General features: G+C 39.9%; 4 protein-coding genes across 6 annotated transcripts; 2 read left to right on the forward strand and 2 right to left on the reverse strand.

The window, feature by feature from the left end:
* On the forward strand, window positions 1,029-2,044 carry LOC104777523 (ethylene-responsive transcription factor RAP2-6-like). Of its 2 annotated transcripts, none has more exons than XM_010501794.1 (2): window positions 1,029-1,332; window positions 1,406-2,044. In XM_010501794.1, the coding sequence occupies exons 1-2, from the start codon at window positions 1,149-1,151 to the stop codon at window positions 1,843-1,845; spliced, it is 624 nt and encodes a 207-aa protein (XP_010500096.1). In that variant the 5' UTR covers window positions 1,029-1,148; the 3' UTR covers window positions 1,846-2,044. The 2 variants fall into 2 exon arrangements, with proteins under 2 accessions (XP_010500096.1, XP_010500097.1); XM_010501795.1 differs by having other exon boundaries at window positions 1,409-2,044.
* On the forward strand, window positions 2,638-4,644 carry LOC104777524 (60S ribosomal protein L3-1-like). The gene is made up of 6 exons (XM_010501796.2): window positions 2,638-2,706; window positions 2,938-3,032; window positions 3,127-3,237; window positions 3,335-3,639; window positions 3,729-4,138; window positions 4,229-4,644. The coding sequence occupies exons 2-6, from the start codon at window positions 2,948-2,950 to the stop codon at window positions 4,485-4,487; spliced, it is 1,170 nt and encodes a 389-aa protein (XP_010500098.1). The 5' UTR covers window positions 2,638-2,706; window positions 2,938-2,947; the 3' UTR covers window positions 4,488-4,644.
* On the reverse strand, window positions 4,944-5,702 carry LOC104777525 (polypyrimidine tract-binding protein homolog 3-like). Its single transcript, XM_010501797.2, has 2 exons — window positions 5,658-5,702; window positions 4,944-5,547 (listed from the first exon to the last, which is right to left on the reverse strand). Exons 1-2 carry the CDS (start codon window positions 5,700-5,702, stop codon window positions 5,158-5,160), a joined length of 435 nt encoding a protein of 144 aa, XP_010500099.1. The 3' UTR covers window positions 4,944-5,157.
* Window positions 5,726-9,973, reverse strand: LOC104757912 (polypyrimidine tract-binding protein homolog 3). 2 transcript variants are annotated; one of them, XM_010501799.2, is made up of 15 exons: window positions 9,809-9,973; window positions 9,400-9,471; window positions 9,234-9,305; window positions 9,082-9,158; window positions 8,927-9,008; window positions 8,589-8,712; window positions 7,634-7,698; window positions 7,477-7,526; window positions 7,324-7,365; window positions 7,170-7,221; window positions 7,063-7,087; window positions 6,967-6,980; window positions 6,671-6,778; window positions 6,440-6,583; window positions 5,726-6,329 (listed from the first exon to the last, which is right to left on the reverse strand). In XM_010501799.2, exons 2-15 carry the CDS (start codon window positions 9,454-9,456, stop codon window positions 5,940-5,942), a joined length of 1,302 nt encoding a protein of 433 aa, XP_010500101.1. In that variant the 5' UTR covers window positions 9,457-9,471; window positions 9,809-9,973; the 3' UTR covers window positions 5,726-5,939. The 2 variants fall into 2 exon arrangements, with proteins under 2 accessions (XP_010500101.1, XP_010500100.1); XM_010501798.2 differs by having other exon boundaries at window positions 9,761-9,973.

The following is a 13,822-nucleotide window of genomic DNA, read 5'->3' on the forward strand; positions in this document are numbered from 1 at the left end:
AGTCTGAATCCAATAACCCAGATTTGTTAAGATTTTTAAATGACTTTTTACAAATCACAAACTAATAACAATAAATTTTAACAAAATTTATCAAAATTTTGATCTAATAACAATAGATTTTACATAACATTTAAAATCTTTAAAACTTTATTTAAATCTCAAACCAATAACCCACCTAAGAAAAATATTAGAGTTGTCTTCATAATTTTGTTGTTGTCTTTTCGTTCAAAGATAACAAGAATTAATTAGACACGTGGAAGAATTTTCTTTCAAGGATTGACATCCCATCCCCTCTTTTAGTCGTACGAAAAACTTTTCTAAAATCGCTAAATTCAATATGGATACTGTGCTAGAATTAACACAACGACTGGTCACAATTAATAATATTTCAACAACACTTTTGGACGGTTCTTGTTTGATATACATATAATGTTAGATAAAATTCCATAGTGCAATGAATCTATTGATAAGAAAAGATTGTTGTGACTTGTGACTTGGTATAGTTTTGGAACTTTGTTCATATTGAGCTCGATGGATAAGATATGATTGTAATAAAATGATGTCGGCAGTTACAACAAGTGTAGTTAAAAAGATATGCAATAACTCAAATCGGACATGAACGCATCATATTCAGCTAATCTAAAGAGATCACCGACGAATCCTTTTGGGTTGTACTCTTGATTCCTAGGCCTTTCGTGTGAACACACGTTTTTTAGATATTCAACATGTGCATTCAATATATAGTATATATCTTCAACTGGTTGACCAAGAAAAAAAAAACCTTTATTTAATAAAACCAAATACATATTTGTAAAGTTATAATATTAGTGTAGCTAAATCAATCGACGTGTCGACTCATGAAGGTCTATAGTTCAAGTTGGTTCGGAAATCGTTGGGTCTGTCTATTTCTCCCACATGTCACTATTTGTATGACGGCTAGAGAAAGACATGTTGGATTGGCCATAGACTATGGACTATATAAGCCTCTTTCCAATGGTTTTACATATCTTACTAACAATCATCTCTACTAAAAAAACGATACTAACAACACAATCCGAGCAAACACAACACTGGCGAACCAACTTGAGCCCAACGAGGAAACCGGCAAAGGCCAATATTTCTACAATGCCGAAGAAATAACAAGAATCATGAACGAGCCAGAATATTATCCCCCGGGTTACAACTTGTCTACCACCGCGATTTCAGCTATGGTATCTGTGCTGACTGATGTTGTCTCCGGCGAGGCCGAACCCTTAGCTATGGCCATGTGGACAACGGGTCACACAATAGCAAGAGAAGAGTTTGCTTTGCCTCCTCAACCATTGGTTACCGGTATGTGTGCTTTACTAAACTTGAAAAAAAATTTAGCTATTGTGTGCACTACTAACCAGTGAAACAATGACAGAAGAATGTGAAAGCTCAACGTCTATGGAGAAGCCAAAGAGATATAGAGGAGTGAGGCAACGACCATGGGGAAAATGGGCGGCAGAGATTAAAGACCCACACAAGGCGATGCGTGTTTGGCTTGGCACCTTTGACACAGCCGAGGACGCTGCAAGAGCATACGATGCCGCGGCACTCCGCTTTAGAGGCAGCAAAGCGAAGCTTAATTTCCCCGAAAATGTAGGAACTCAGACGATTCAACCAGATTCTCACTTCTTGGAGAACTCAATGCAACCTCCTCTAACATACTTGGAACAATGTCCAAGTTTATCATCATCCTATGGATATACGGAGCAGCAACCATCATTAATAGGCATGTTGCAGCCAAGAGAGGAGGAAAACCACTTTTTCACACAACCATGGACCGAGTATGACCAATACAACTACCCTTCGTATGGTTAATTCATATCAAGGCTTTGTATCTCTTTGTATTCAATTTGCGAGTTCATCACTTCTAATACAACTTCAATCCGATTGTTGCCTTCTTGTCTTCGAATGTTGTGAATATACAATTTGTGATCAAAGTCTTGTAATTAGCGTATGATTGTACATTACAGAATAAGAAAAAAGGATCCAGGTGTTACCTAAAGTCATTATTTTATTCCCTTCCGTAACCGTTTCATTTGTAGTTTTAGACATCTGTGATCTGTCACTTAAATAAAACCAATAAATCTCTATTTTCTTTTAACAAATATTTTTGTTGTCTACTATTCACAATCACACACACTCCCAATTGAGATGTTTACACCAATTAAATTGGAAGAGTAAATTAACAAATTAATCATTTAATAAACTACTCGTAAAGTAACCCTGTTATTATGTTATTTTTATCATTTTTTTTTGTTTTTGAAAAGTGTTTCATCTATAGTTCTTTATAATATCATAAACACATTAAAATTATTTAAAAAATAAAAATAAATATCATTGAAATAATCCATTATAATTACTGTTTCTAAATACTATATTCATATGAAATGTCTTCTATTCAAACCAATTCATCTATGTACAATACAAAAATCTAAAAATAAACCTTTTTATCTAATTTTTATTATTATAATTGGAATCAGGCAAGAAAGTTTACCAATTAAAAATCTAAGTTTTAAAAAACTCTTATTTGGGTTTAGGCCCATTAGCTTAATTCAGCCCACATTTGAGAGTCTCATAAAACCTAGATGGTCTTACTATAAATTGGAACTAGGGTTTTGAAGTTCATTTCTCTCTTGCAGTTCTCATCGTTGGAGCATAGCAGCCGGAGGCCACAAGGTTTGTCTTTCTCTCCTCCATTTTTCACTTCCATTATTGTGAAGTCACCAGAAAATGTATATCTAGCTTAACGGTTCTCTCTAGTTTAGCGAATTTAGGAGTATTACTCTTTGTCACTCTTGAATCTCTGTGTTTGAGTGTGGTTCTGAAGCAATCATTTCGTCATAATATATATAGAGAAGCTCTGTTTCTTGATCTGATGATGGTGTTGTTGTATTGATGTGAGGGTAGAAGGAGAAGAATGTCTCACAGGAAGTTTGAGCACCCCAGACACGGTTCTCTTGGTTTCCTTCCCAGGAAGAGAGCCAACCGTCACAGAGGAAAAGGTTTGATTTTTTGATTCATTTGAAGTTTCTGTTTCTTTGGATTCATTTTGTGTTTTGGTTTTGCTTACACTCTATTTATTGGTTGGGTTATCAGTGAAGGCTTTCCCTAAGGATGACCAAACCAAGCCTTGCAAGTTCACAGCTTTCATGGGTTACAAGGCTGGTATGACTCACATTGTCAGAGAAGTCGAGAAACCTGGATCCAGTAAGTATTATCTGTGTTCTTCCTTATTCAGATGCGTCTTTAGTGAGCTTCTTCGTATTAAAGTCTTGAACTTTGTGTTTTTTTTATTGTTGTGTAGAGCTTCACAAGAAGGAGACCTGTGAGGCTGTTACCATCATTGAGACACCCGCTATGGTTGTTGTTGGAGTTGTTGCCTATGTGAAGACCCCAAGAGGTTTGAGGTCTTTGAACACTGTCTGGGCACAGCACTTGAGTGAGGAGGTCAGGAGAAGGTTCTACAAGAACTGGGCCAAGTCTAAGAAGAAGGCTTTCACTGGCTACGCCAAGCAGTATGAAACTGAAGATGGTAAGAAGAGCATTCAGACCCAGCTTGAGAAGATGAAGAAGTACGCTACTGTCATCCGTGTTTTGGCCCACACTCAGGTAATAATTGTTCATTGAAATGTTTTGTTGATGTTAACATCTTCTGCACTATGTTCCTGCTGACAATTCTTTGTTACCTCTAACTACAGATCAGAAAGATGAAGGGATTGAAGCAGAAGAAAGCACACATGATGGAGATCCAGATCAATGGTGGTACCATTGCCCAGAAGGTTGACTTTGCCTACAGTTTCTTTGAGAAGCAGATCCCAATTGAAGCTGTTTTCCAGAAGGATGAAATGATTGATGTCATTGGTGTCACCAAGGGTAAGGGTTACGAAGGTGTTGTTACCCGTTGGGGTGTTACCCGTCTCCCACGTAAGACTCACAGGGGTCTACGTAAGGTTGCTTGTATCGGTGCCTGGCATCCTGCCAGAGTGTCCTACACTGTTGCTAGGGCTGGTCAGAATGGTTACCATCACCGTACTGAGCTTAACAAGAAGATTTACAGGTTGGGCAAAGTTGGTACTGAGGCACATTCAGCCATGACTGAATATGACAGGTTTGTAGAAACTTCTCTATTCTGTCTGTTTATGATTACTTATTTCTTCTGTAAGACAATGCTGACAATTATGTTTTGGTTATGATATAGGACTGAGAAGAATGTCACCCCAATGGGAGGATTCCCACACTACGGTATTGTGAAGGATGACTACTTGATGATTAAGGGATGCTGCATGGGTCCCAAGAAGAGAGTTGTAACTCTGAGACAGTCATTGCTCACTCAGACATCCCGTCTTGCCATGGAGGAGATCAAGCTCAAGTTCATCGACACTTCCTCAATCTTTGGACATGGTCGCTTCCAGACTACCCAGGAGAAGAACAAGTTTTACGGCCGTGTCAAGCAGTAAGAGTCGTTGTGTTGATCACATTTCTTCTTAGAAAGTTTTATGTTGGGTATCTGTTGCTACTTGTCTAAGAGAGATATTATCCTTCAAACAATCCATTGCTGTTTTTGTTGTTTGTTTTTAGTTTTTACTATCTCAAGTTTTGAGTCTTTTAAGTTTTTATGTGTTCTTTATCATTTATTGAAAATGAACCAGAAGCATTAAAAGACAACAATCAAACTTAGAAACCTTTTCTGCATCTGTCTGTCTTGTGCATTTGTTGTTGTTTGGAACTTGTCTAAAGGCTGTTGTTTAAGAATTACTAAAATTGTCCAAAACCACAATTTTGTGTGCGTACAACTTTAATTCATTTATTACCACGTCACGTCAGAAAAATGTGCATGACATTTTTATTTTTGTAGCTTCTAAATGCAACTTTGCAGAGAGAAACATACAAAACGATCAATGATGCAATATTACTGAGATTAGAACTCTACTAGTACTTCCTTTCTTATGGTCTTTATATTACCATTAAATGTTGATCCCACAAAATCAAGACAAACAATTAAAACCAACACAAGTTAAGACAAATAGAGAGCAGAAAGAGTAGGAAAGCAGACATACATTCATTAATCCTCACCAAACCCTAATGTTATTAGAGGAGAGAGAAAGAGAGAGAAGCGTTTTAGCGATTTTAAATCGTCTGTAGCTGGGAGAAGGAGATTCTGATAATTGATCCGCCTAGAGAAGTCGCGTGCTTGCACACCAATGCTTCCGCAGCTTCCTCCTCACTCTCAAACTGTACCAGAGCTTGCTTTTTCCCGTTCATCTCAAACACTTTCGTGTTCACTATTGCCCCGTGTTCTTGCACATGGTTCACCACTTCCTCCTCTGTCACGTCTTGAGGAAGTGTCGACAGGTGAATCATCTTTGTAGGGGAGCAGCAATAGCGGTAGTTCTTTGCAGCATTGCGGTTGAAGCGGTTCAGGTTCGAGTTTACATAATCATGGGAGTCTGTGCCTGGTGTTATATTTGGATGCTTCGAGAAGTTTACTTCTAGCCGCTTACCAAACAGCATCGCTCCCTGCAAAGAAACACAAATTAACATTTCCATTATACATCTTCGTAACTCAGAACTTGTCTCAGTACAATATCAAATGCGCTTATATTGACAAAAAAAGGGCATAGACAAACCTTGAGGAAATGTACTGCAAGTTCAGCTTGGAAACCATCACCCATTTGGANCAATGATGCAATATTACTGAGATTAGAACTCTACTAGTACTTCCTTTCTTATGGTCTTTATATTACCATTAAATGTTGATCCCACAAAATCAAGACAAACAATTAAAACCAACACAAGTTAAGACAAATAGAGAGCAGAAAGAGTAGGAAAGCAGACATACATTCATTAATCCTCACCAAACCCTAATGTTATTAGAGGAGAGAGAAAGAGAGAGAAGCGTTTTAGCGATTTTAAATCGTCTGTAGCTGGGAGAAGGAGATTCTGATAATTGATCCGCCTAGAGAAGTCGCGTGCTTGCACACCAATGCTTCCGCAGCTTCCTCCTCACTCTCAAACTGTACCAGAGCTTGCTTTTTCCCGTTCATCTCAAACACTTTCGTGTTCACTATTGCCCCGTGTTCTTGCACATGGTTCACCACTTCCTCCTCTGTCACGTCTTGAGGAAGTGTCGACAGGTGAATCATCTTTGTAGGGGAGCAGCAATAGCGGTAGTTCTTTGCAGCATTGCGGTTGAAGCGGTTCAGGTTCGAGTTTACATAATCATGGGAGTCTGTGCCTGGTGTTATATTTGGATGCTTCGAGAAGTTTACTTCTAGCCGCTTACCAAACAGCATCGCTCCCTGCAAAGAAACACAAATTAACATTTCCATTATACATCTTCGTAACTCAGAACTTGTCTCAGTACAATATCAAATGCGCTTATATTGACAAAAAAAGGGCATAGACAAACCTTGAGGAAATGTACTGCAAGTTCAGCTTGGAAACCATCACCCATTTGGACAAGGGCGTGGTCAGGTTTGTTCCGAAGAAGCTTAATCCTTACAATGTTCCCGTAAAGAGAAAACAGATTGAATAGCTTATCCTCATCAACACTCTGAGACAAATGAAAACTGGTAAGCCCGGAAAATATTGTAAGAAAAAAACAAGTTGTCAAAAGCAGAAGGGGAAATGACCAACTTACATCCGCATTCAGATTGGAGACAAGCAATGTACACCTATCATTTGTGCCAGTTATACCCGGAGGCAAGCCTCCTCCAAAGGCAGCTGCAATTGCGGCTGTGTTTGCCATCTAGTATCAAAGTAATAGCACATAGATGAGACAATTATGCATATAATTGAATGAAATCACGAATAGACTAGAAGGTTCAATCAATTAAAGGGAGCTATTTAGAGAACATATGTGAGAGAAAAGTGATCATTGCGATATCTCGACCAAAAGTGTTGCTAAAACTGTGTATCAAGCTTAGCTTTACCCACCTGAGGATATGCCACTGAAAAAAAGAAATATATGAATTAGTAAAAAAGACCATATTATAGAAGAACAACACATAAATACTTTCATGTGATACATACCTCCTACATCACCATAACCGCCAGGCTGCAAGAGAAGAAAATCAGAACATTAAGACCACATAAAAGTATATAAAGCGTATGTATTTAATTAATAAAGCTATTCATACATGCGATGATCGGCCTTTTTGCTCTGCTGGCAGGTTTGGGTTTGTATAATCCCTATATAAAGGCAAAACAAATCAGTTTTATGAACACCAATATAATATCAGATTGCATAACCGCTGAGAAGATGGAAAGCCAGACTGAAGACATAATCCATACCTAGATCGATCATTGTTGTAATTTACTTGCAGCTCCTCAAGACTGAAGATGAAAGAATTAATCAATACTGGCAACACTAGAGCAAAAAATAGTACAGACTAACAAAGTAACAATAACAGTCACTAATAACATAAATAAGCAAACAGTGCATACTTTGAGAACTGAATATCCAACTGACAACACCCATCATATATGTTACGACCCTGCCACAAAGAAGATGACAAATATTATTTCAGTTATTAGAAAGGTAAGGCAGAACTAGAATTCTTTTGGGTAAAAAAGTTTATAAAAAGGTCTTGCAGACAAGCACCTGTAGAGCAGTTCTAGCAGAGGCAGCACACTGTTGTACCTGATACTGTATAAGAGCTTGAAAGCCTAAAGAGTCCACAAACAAGCTTAAAGTTAACAATCATCAAGCTACTAAATGGAAGTAAACAAAATTTTCAGAGAAATATTGTATCCCTACATAAAAGAGAGGCCAATAACACATGAAAAAAGACAAACTGTAACCAACTAGTAGAAAATCCAATCCAATATAAGAGCTAAACCGAATAGAAGAGAGAAAGATAGAGAGAAAAGAAACGCGGAGAAGCTGACCAGCAGACTTCTGGAAAGTGACGAGCTTCTCGACAAATCCATAAGGAGAAAAAACTTGATGCAGCACGTCAACAGTAATTGGATACAGCATGTGATGGATTGTGACTAAGAGAATACGATTCGGCTGTACATCATCCACCATCCCACAGCAAACCACCAGTCAGACAAAAGACGGAAAGAAGATAGAAAGAAAAGAAGAAGTGACGGTTAAGAACCACGAGGGAGATGTAAGCTCCTCATTTGACATAAATGAAACGACAAGACAAGATATATAACAAAACAAGCTTTGTCATGTAAAAATTAATGACGCTAACTAAATGAGGTAAAAATTTACAAACCTCATCTTCCCGTCCATGAATATTCTGCTCTATAGTTGTCAACTCTTGATGAGAAGAGAACTGGACATACACATTCCTACCTCTAAAAATGCAAAGAAACGTCAGAAAATAAAAACAGGAGAAAAGAACTGTGATTGAGTGGTGACAAAACAAACCTTATAGTTGGCTGCACATTANCAGAGAAATATTGTATCCCTACATAAAAGAGAGGCCAATAACACATGAAAAAAGACAAACTGTAACCAACTAGTAGAAAATCCAATCCAATATAAGAGCTAAACCGAATAGAAGAGAGAAAGATAGAGAGAAAAGAAACGCGGAGAAGCTGACCAGCAGACTTCTGGAAAGTGACGAGCTTCTCGACAAATCCATAAGGAGAAAAAACTTGATGCAGCACGTCAACAGTAATTGGATACAGCATGTGATGGATTGTGACTAAGAGAATACGATTCGGCTGTACATCATCCACCATCCCACAGCAAACCACCAGTCAGACAAAAGACGGAAAGAAGATAGAAAGAAAAGAAGAAGTGACGGTTAAGAACCACGAGGGAGATGTAAGCTCCTCATTTGACATAAATGAAACGACAAGACAAGATATATAACAAAACAAGCTTTGTCATGTAAAAATTAATGACGCTAACTAAATGAGGTAAAAATTTACAAACCTCATCTTCCCGTCCATGAATATTCTGCTCTATAGTTGTCAACTCTTGATGAGAAGAGAACTGGACATACACATTCCTACCTCTAAAAATGCAAAGAAACGTCAGAAAATAAAAACAGGAGAAAAGAACTGTGATTGAGTGGTGACAAAACAAACCTTATAGTTGGCTGCACATTAGTAAAAAACTGAAGGGCACTGACTGCGGAAGGAACATCTTGCATTTGGAGAAGAGCCTTTCAAAAAAAAGGAATCTCCCATTAAGCCATAAGTTTCCTCATTAGAGAGATAGCACAAGAAAGAAGAGAAACCTGATTCTTAGCCCTGAGCATGACAAGCTTAGTTATAACCCCAAATGGTTGAAAAAGCTGAAGCAAATCATTCTGATGAAACAAACAAGTTATTACTTGGGTACAAACCAAATGAAGGGTTAAAATACAATAAAGAGAGGAAGAAGAGGGGTTTAAATATCTTTACTTCAGAAATCTCATGACCAACATTACGAACATGAATGACTTTGGAAGATTCAGCCATTTTTCAAAAGACGACCTGTAAAAAAAATTCAACCAAGACAAACCCCATTTAGATTTAGAGTAGGATACAATCAATCAATCAATCAATTTGTTTCCCGCTCACGAAATAAAAATCAATACTAATTCGTTTCCAATTTTACAACACAAAGTGGGGAGAGATTCAGAAAAAAAGACTCCAATCAAAACAGAAACATCAATTAGAGAAAATACACAACATTGGAAGGAATCGATGAGAGTAATCGAATCAAAGCCAAGAAAACATGAAAAAAAGTATATCCAAATCGGCTAAGGGGAACAACACATACTGAGAGAGAGAGACAGAGGAAGAGAGAGAGAGAGAAGAGTTGGCTCGCCTGAGAGAGAGAGAGGAGAGAGAGAGAGAGAGAGAGAAATAGAGAGTGTAGATCGAAGGAAGGGAAGGGAAGGGGGGCTCGAGATTGAGAGAGAGAGAGAGAGAGGGGTGTCTCGTCGTCCGTCTCGTCGTCAATGCTTTCTCGTTGAGCTTCCTTTAACCCTATCTTTCTATCTATCTACTAATTTTTTCTTTATACTATCGACTTTTTTTTTTCGTGCCTCTTGTCTCTTTCGGCCAAATCCTTTTTTTTTTTTAAAAAAACAAAAAAATCAGTTCAAACGAGCCAATTAGGATGAAAATTGTCTACAAACAAAATATGATGCAGAGACACACGCGTTTGGCATGCTAAAGAATCCGCTCGTTCATTAGCATAACGAGAAACATAAATCAAAGAGAAAGAAAAAAACTCCTCCCTGTCGATCCGAATATCGTCTAAATATGTTGCAAAAGCTGGCCAATCAGTTGGGGAAGACACCATCTTCACCAAGTCGGAGCAGTCGGTAAGAAAAGCCACATCTCGGAAGTCATGTCCAATCATACATCGCATCGCCCAGATGAAGGCTTCAACTTCTGCATGTAACGGGGATAAACTTCGCCGGAAATTTGTCGCTCCAAGCACTAGGAGCGATCCTTCTGATGAAATACAACACCATCCTGCAACGGCAAAAACATCTGTCGCTTTCCAAGAGCCGTCAACATAACATCTTTGTCCCATAAAAATTTTAGGTAGAGATAAACCCCTTCTATACCCAGGTGTTAGACCCATAGTAGTGGAGGGAAACTCCTCCCCCTCGACATCTACCTGAGCCTCCTGCCAGGACAAAGCCTCACCCTCCGCCACCCGGACAACCTCATCAGGGCGTTCAGCCTGGTTTTCAAAAACACGGGCGTNATTAATGACGCTAACTAAATGAGGTAAAAATTTACAAACCTCATCTTCCCGTCCATGAATATTCTGCTCTATAGTTGTCAACTCTTGATGAGNTCCTGACGACGCAAATTAGTCGATACAGAAATACAACCCGATAAAACTTACCACATAAAATGTTATAGTTTTGGTGGACATTTTACTTGCCAAACCCTAGCAAGAAGGGGAGTGATTGCTGGACCAGATCCGAATGCCNAAACTTCGCCGGAAATTTGTCGCTCCAAGCACTAGGAGCGATCCTTCTGATGAAATACAACACCATCCTGCAACGGCAAAAACATCTGTCGCTTTCCAAGAGCCGTCAACATAACATCTTTGTCCCATAAAAATTTTAGGTAGAGATAAACCCCTTCTATACCCAGGTGTTAGACCCATAGTAGTGGAGGGAAACTCCTCCCCCTCGACATCTACCTGAGCCTCCTGCCAGGACAAAGCCTCACCCTCCGCCACCCGGACAACCTCATCAGGGCGTTCAGCCTGGTTTTCAAAAACACGGGCGTTTCGAGCTTTCCAAATATACCACATCATCCAAGGAAAAACCTGAACCTGTGAACCCGGACTTATGGGATCTAGAAAATGATCAACATTAGCATATACAGAGTTCTTCAGAAAGAGTTGCGGCCCCACTGGTAGATGAGCTAAAGCCCAGGCTTGTCGGGCCGGCGGGCATAGAAAGATGGCATGATTTATATCCTCCTCCTCCATCCCGCACCGTGTACAAACGACATCACAACTCAATTCCTGACGACGCAAATTAGTCGATACAGAAATACAACCCGATAAAACTTACCACATAAAATGTTATAGTTTTGGTGGACATTTTACTTGCCAAACCCTAGCAAGAAGGGGAGTGATTGCTGGACCAGATCCGAATGCCTGAAAAGGACCTTGGACATCCAAACGTTCCGTCTCATATCCAGATTTTACCTTATATTTCCCAGTTTTAGTAAAGTGCCATCCTATATAATCTGCCTTGGAACAGCTGCTTAGAGGAATTGCCTCTATCAGGGCGACATCCACAGGATCAAAATGCTGAGTAAGCAGATCTTTTCGCCAAGAATTCGTTCGTCGATCAATCAAATCAGGTAACCGGAGATTTGGGTCCTTAAAAGGACCGTTACTTAAGGCTGGTCTCGAGAATTGAGTTGGAACCCAGGGATCAGACCATATCAAAATGGAGGTCCCTGAGCCAACCCGTATAATTAGCCGTTTTTTCACCAGAGAGCGAGCAGATACGATACTCCTCCACCCATACGAGGGTGAATAAGACCGTATTGGATCCATAGGATCGGAGTTCCAATAATACCTACTTCTAAAAACACTTGCAAACAGTGAGTCTGGACAATCTACTAATCGCTATAACTGCTTAGCCAGCAAAGCCGTGTTAAAATCATCAACACTCTTGAAACCCAATCCACCCAACTGTTTGCTACAACAAAGCCTCTCCCAAGCGATCCAATGCATACCCCCTGCCTAACAATTCGTACTCCACCAGAAGTTTGCCACTGCACTAGTCAGTTTAGATGTGATAGTCTTGGGAAGACGATAACAAGATATCACAAAAGTCGGGACAGCCGTCGCGTCAGACTTAATCATCACCTCTTTCCCCCCTTTTGAGAGTAACCTCGCTGACCAGCCGGTCGTCCGACTCTGCAGACGATCCCGTACAAAGGAAAAAACCTTCGTTTTGGACCCCCCCCAAACTCTCAGGGATTCCCAAATAAGAACCTATACTGCCCTGATTGGTTATTCCTAGGACCCCCTGAATTTCCGTCTTTGCCATATCATATACCATGTGACCAAACTGAACCGAAGATTTNAGAAAGAGTTGCGGCCCCACTGGTAGATGAGCTAAAGCCCAGGCTTGTCGGGCCGGCGGGCATAGAAAGATGGCANGACCCCACATTGTTCCTTATCAACCTTACAGAAAAACAGACTGTCATCCGCAATTAACAAGTGAGTGATTGGCGGGCACTTGTTTGCCACCGAAATACCCGTAATCCGCTTATCGGCCTCTGCCTTCCGAATATTTGCAATAAGGACCTCCGTACATAAAATAAATAAGTATGGTGATAGCGGATCGCCCTGTCTCAATCCCCTTTCCGGAACTATCAAACCATTTGGTTGACCATTGAGAAGAACCCTATACTCCACCGAAGAGACACAAAACATAAGCCAGGAAATCCATCGTTCCGCAAAACCCATTTTTCGTAGTAAAGCCTCTAAAAAACCCCACTCAACTCTATCATACGCCTTACTCATATCCGGCTTAATTGCCATAAACTTTCCTCTACAAGACTTATTCGTCCGCAACCCGTGAAACATCTCCTGAGCAATCGATATATTGTCCGAGATCAAACAACTCGGAACAAAGGCCGATTGTGTCTCCGAAATTAGACCAGGTAAAAGCACCGTAAGGCGTTCACACAAGACTTTTGAGAGTATCTTGTACCCCACATTACACAAGCTAATAGAACGCAACTCTGTCATCCGTGTCGGTTTAGCCACCTTAGGGATAAGACAGAGGTGCGTTCGATTTAAACTCTTATCAAAAACACCCTCATCAAGAAACTGATTGACCATAGAAACTAGGTCCGCTTTAACAACCGTCCATGCCTTCTGAAAGAACAAAGCAGTCATCCCATCCGGCCCTGGAGCTTTATCCGGGTGCATCATAAATAAAGCCCGTCTCACCTCTGCTTCTGTAGCCGGGGCTGTTAACTGTTCATTATCCGCTTCTGAAATTATCGTGTTGACCTCACGTAATACTTCCTCAAAATTATCAGGATTAATTGTAGTGAACAGTTCCTCAAAATACGAGACAGCCGTATCACAAATATCCGCATCATCCGTAGACCAAACCTCATGCTTATTATAAAGCCCAACAATATGATTACGAGCCAGACGCTGCTTAGTTTGTGCCTGAAAATACTTTGTATTTTTACCCCCCACCCGCATCCAACGATTCCTACTCTTTTGATACCAATGAATTTCCTCATCCCGGTATGCCTCGCGCAACTGGGAATGTAAGTCCAAAATTAACTCTGGAGCAGATGTATCATCAGCCTGAGCCACCTCCAGCTG

Source organism: Camelina sativa, chromosome 3 (genome assembly GCF_000633955.1).
Source record: "Camelina sativa cultivar DH55 chromosome 3, Cs, whole genome shotgun sequence".
Taxonomy (NCBI): Eukaryota; Viridiplantae; Streptophyta; class Magnoliopsida; order Brassicales; family Brassicaceae; genus Camelina; species Camelina sativa.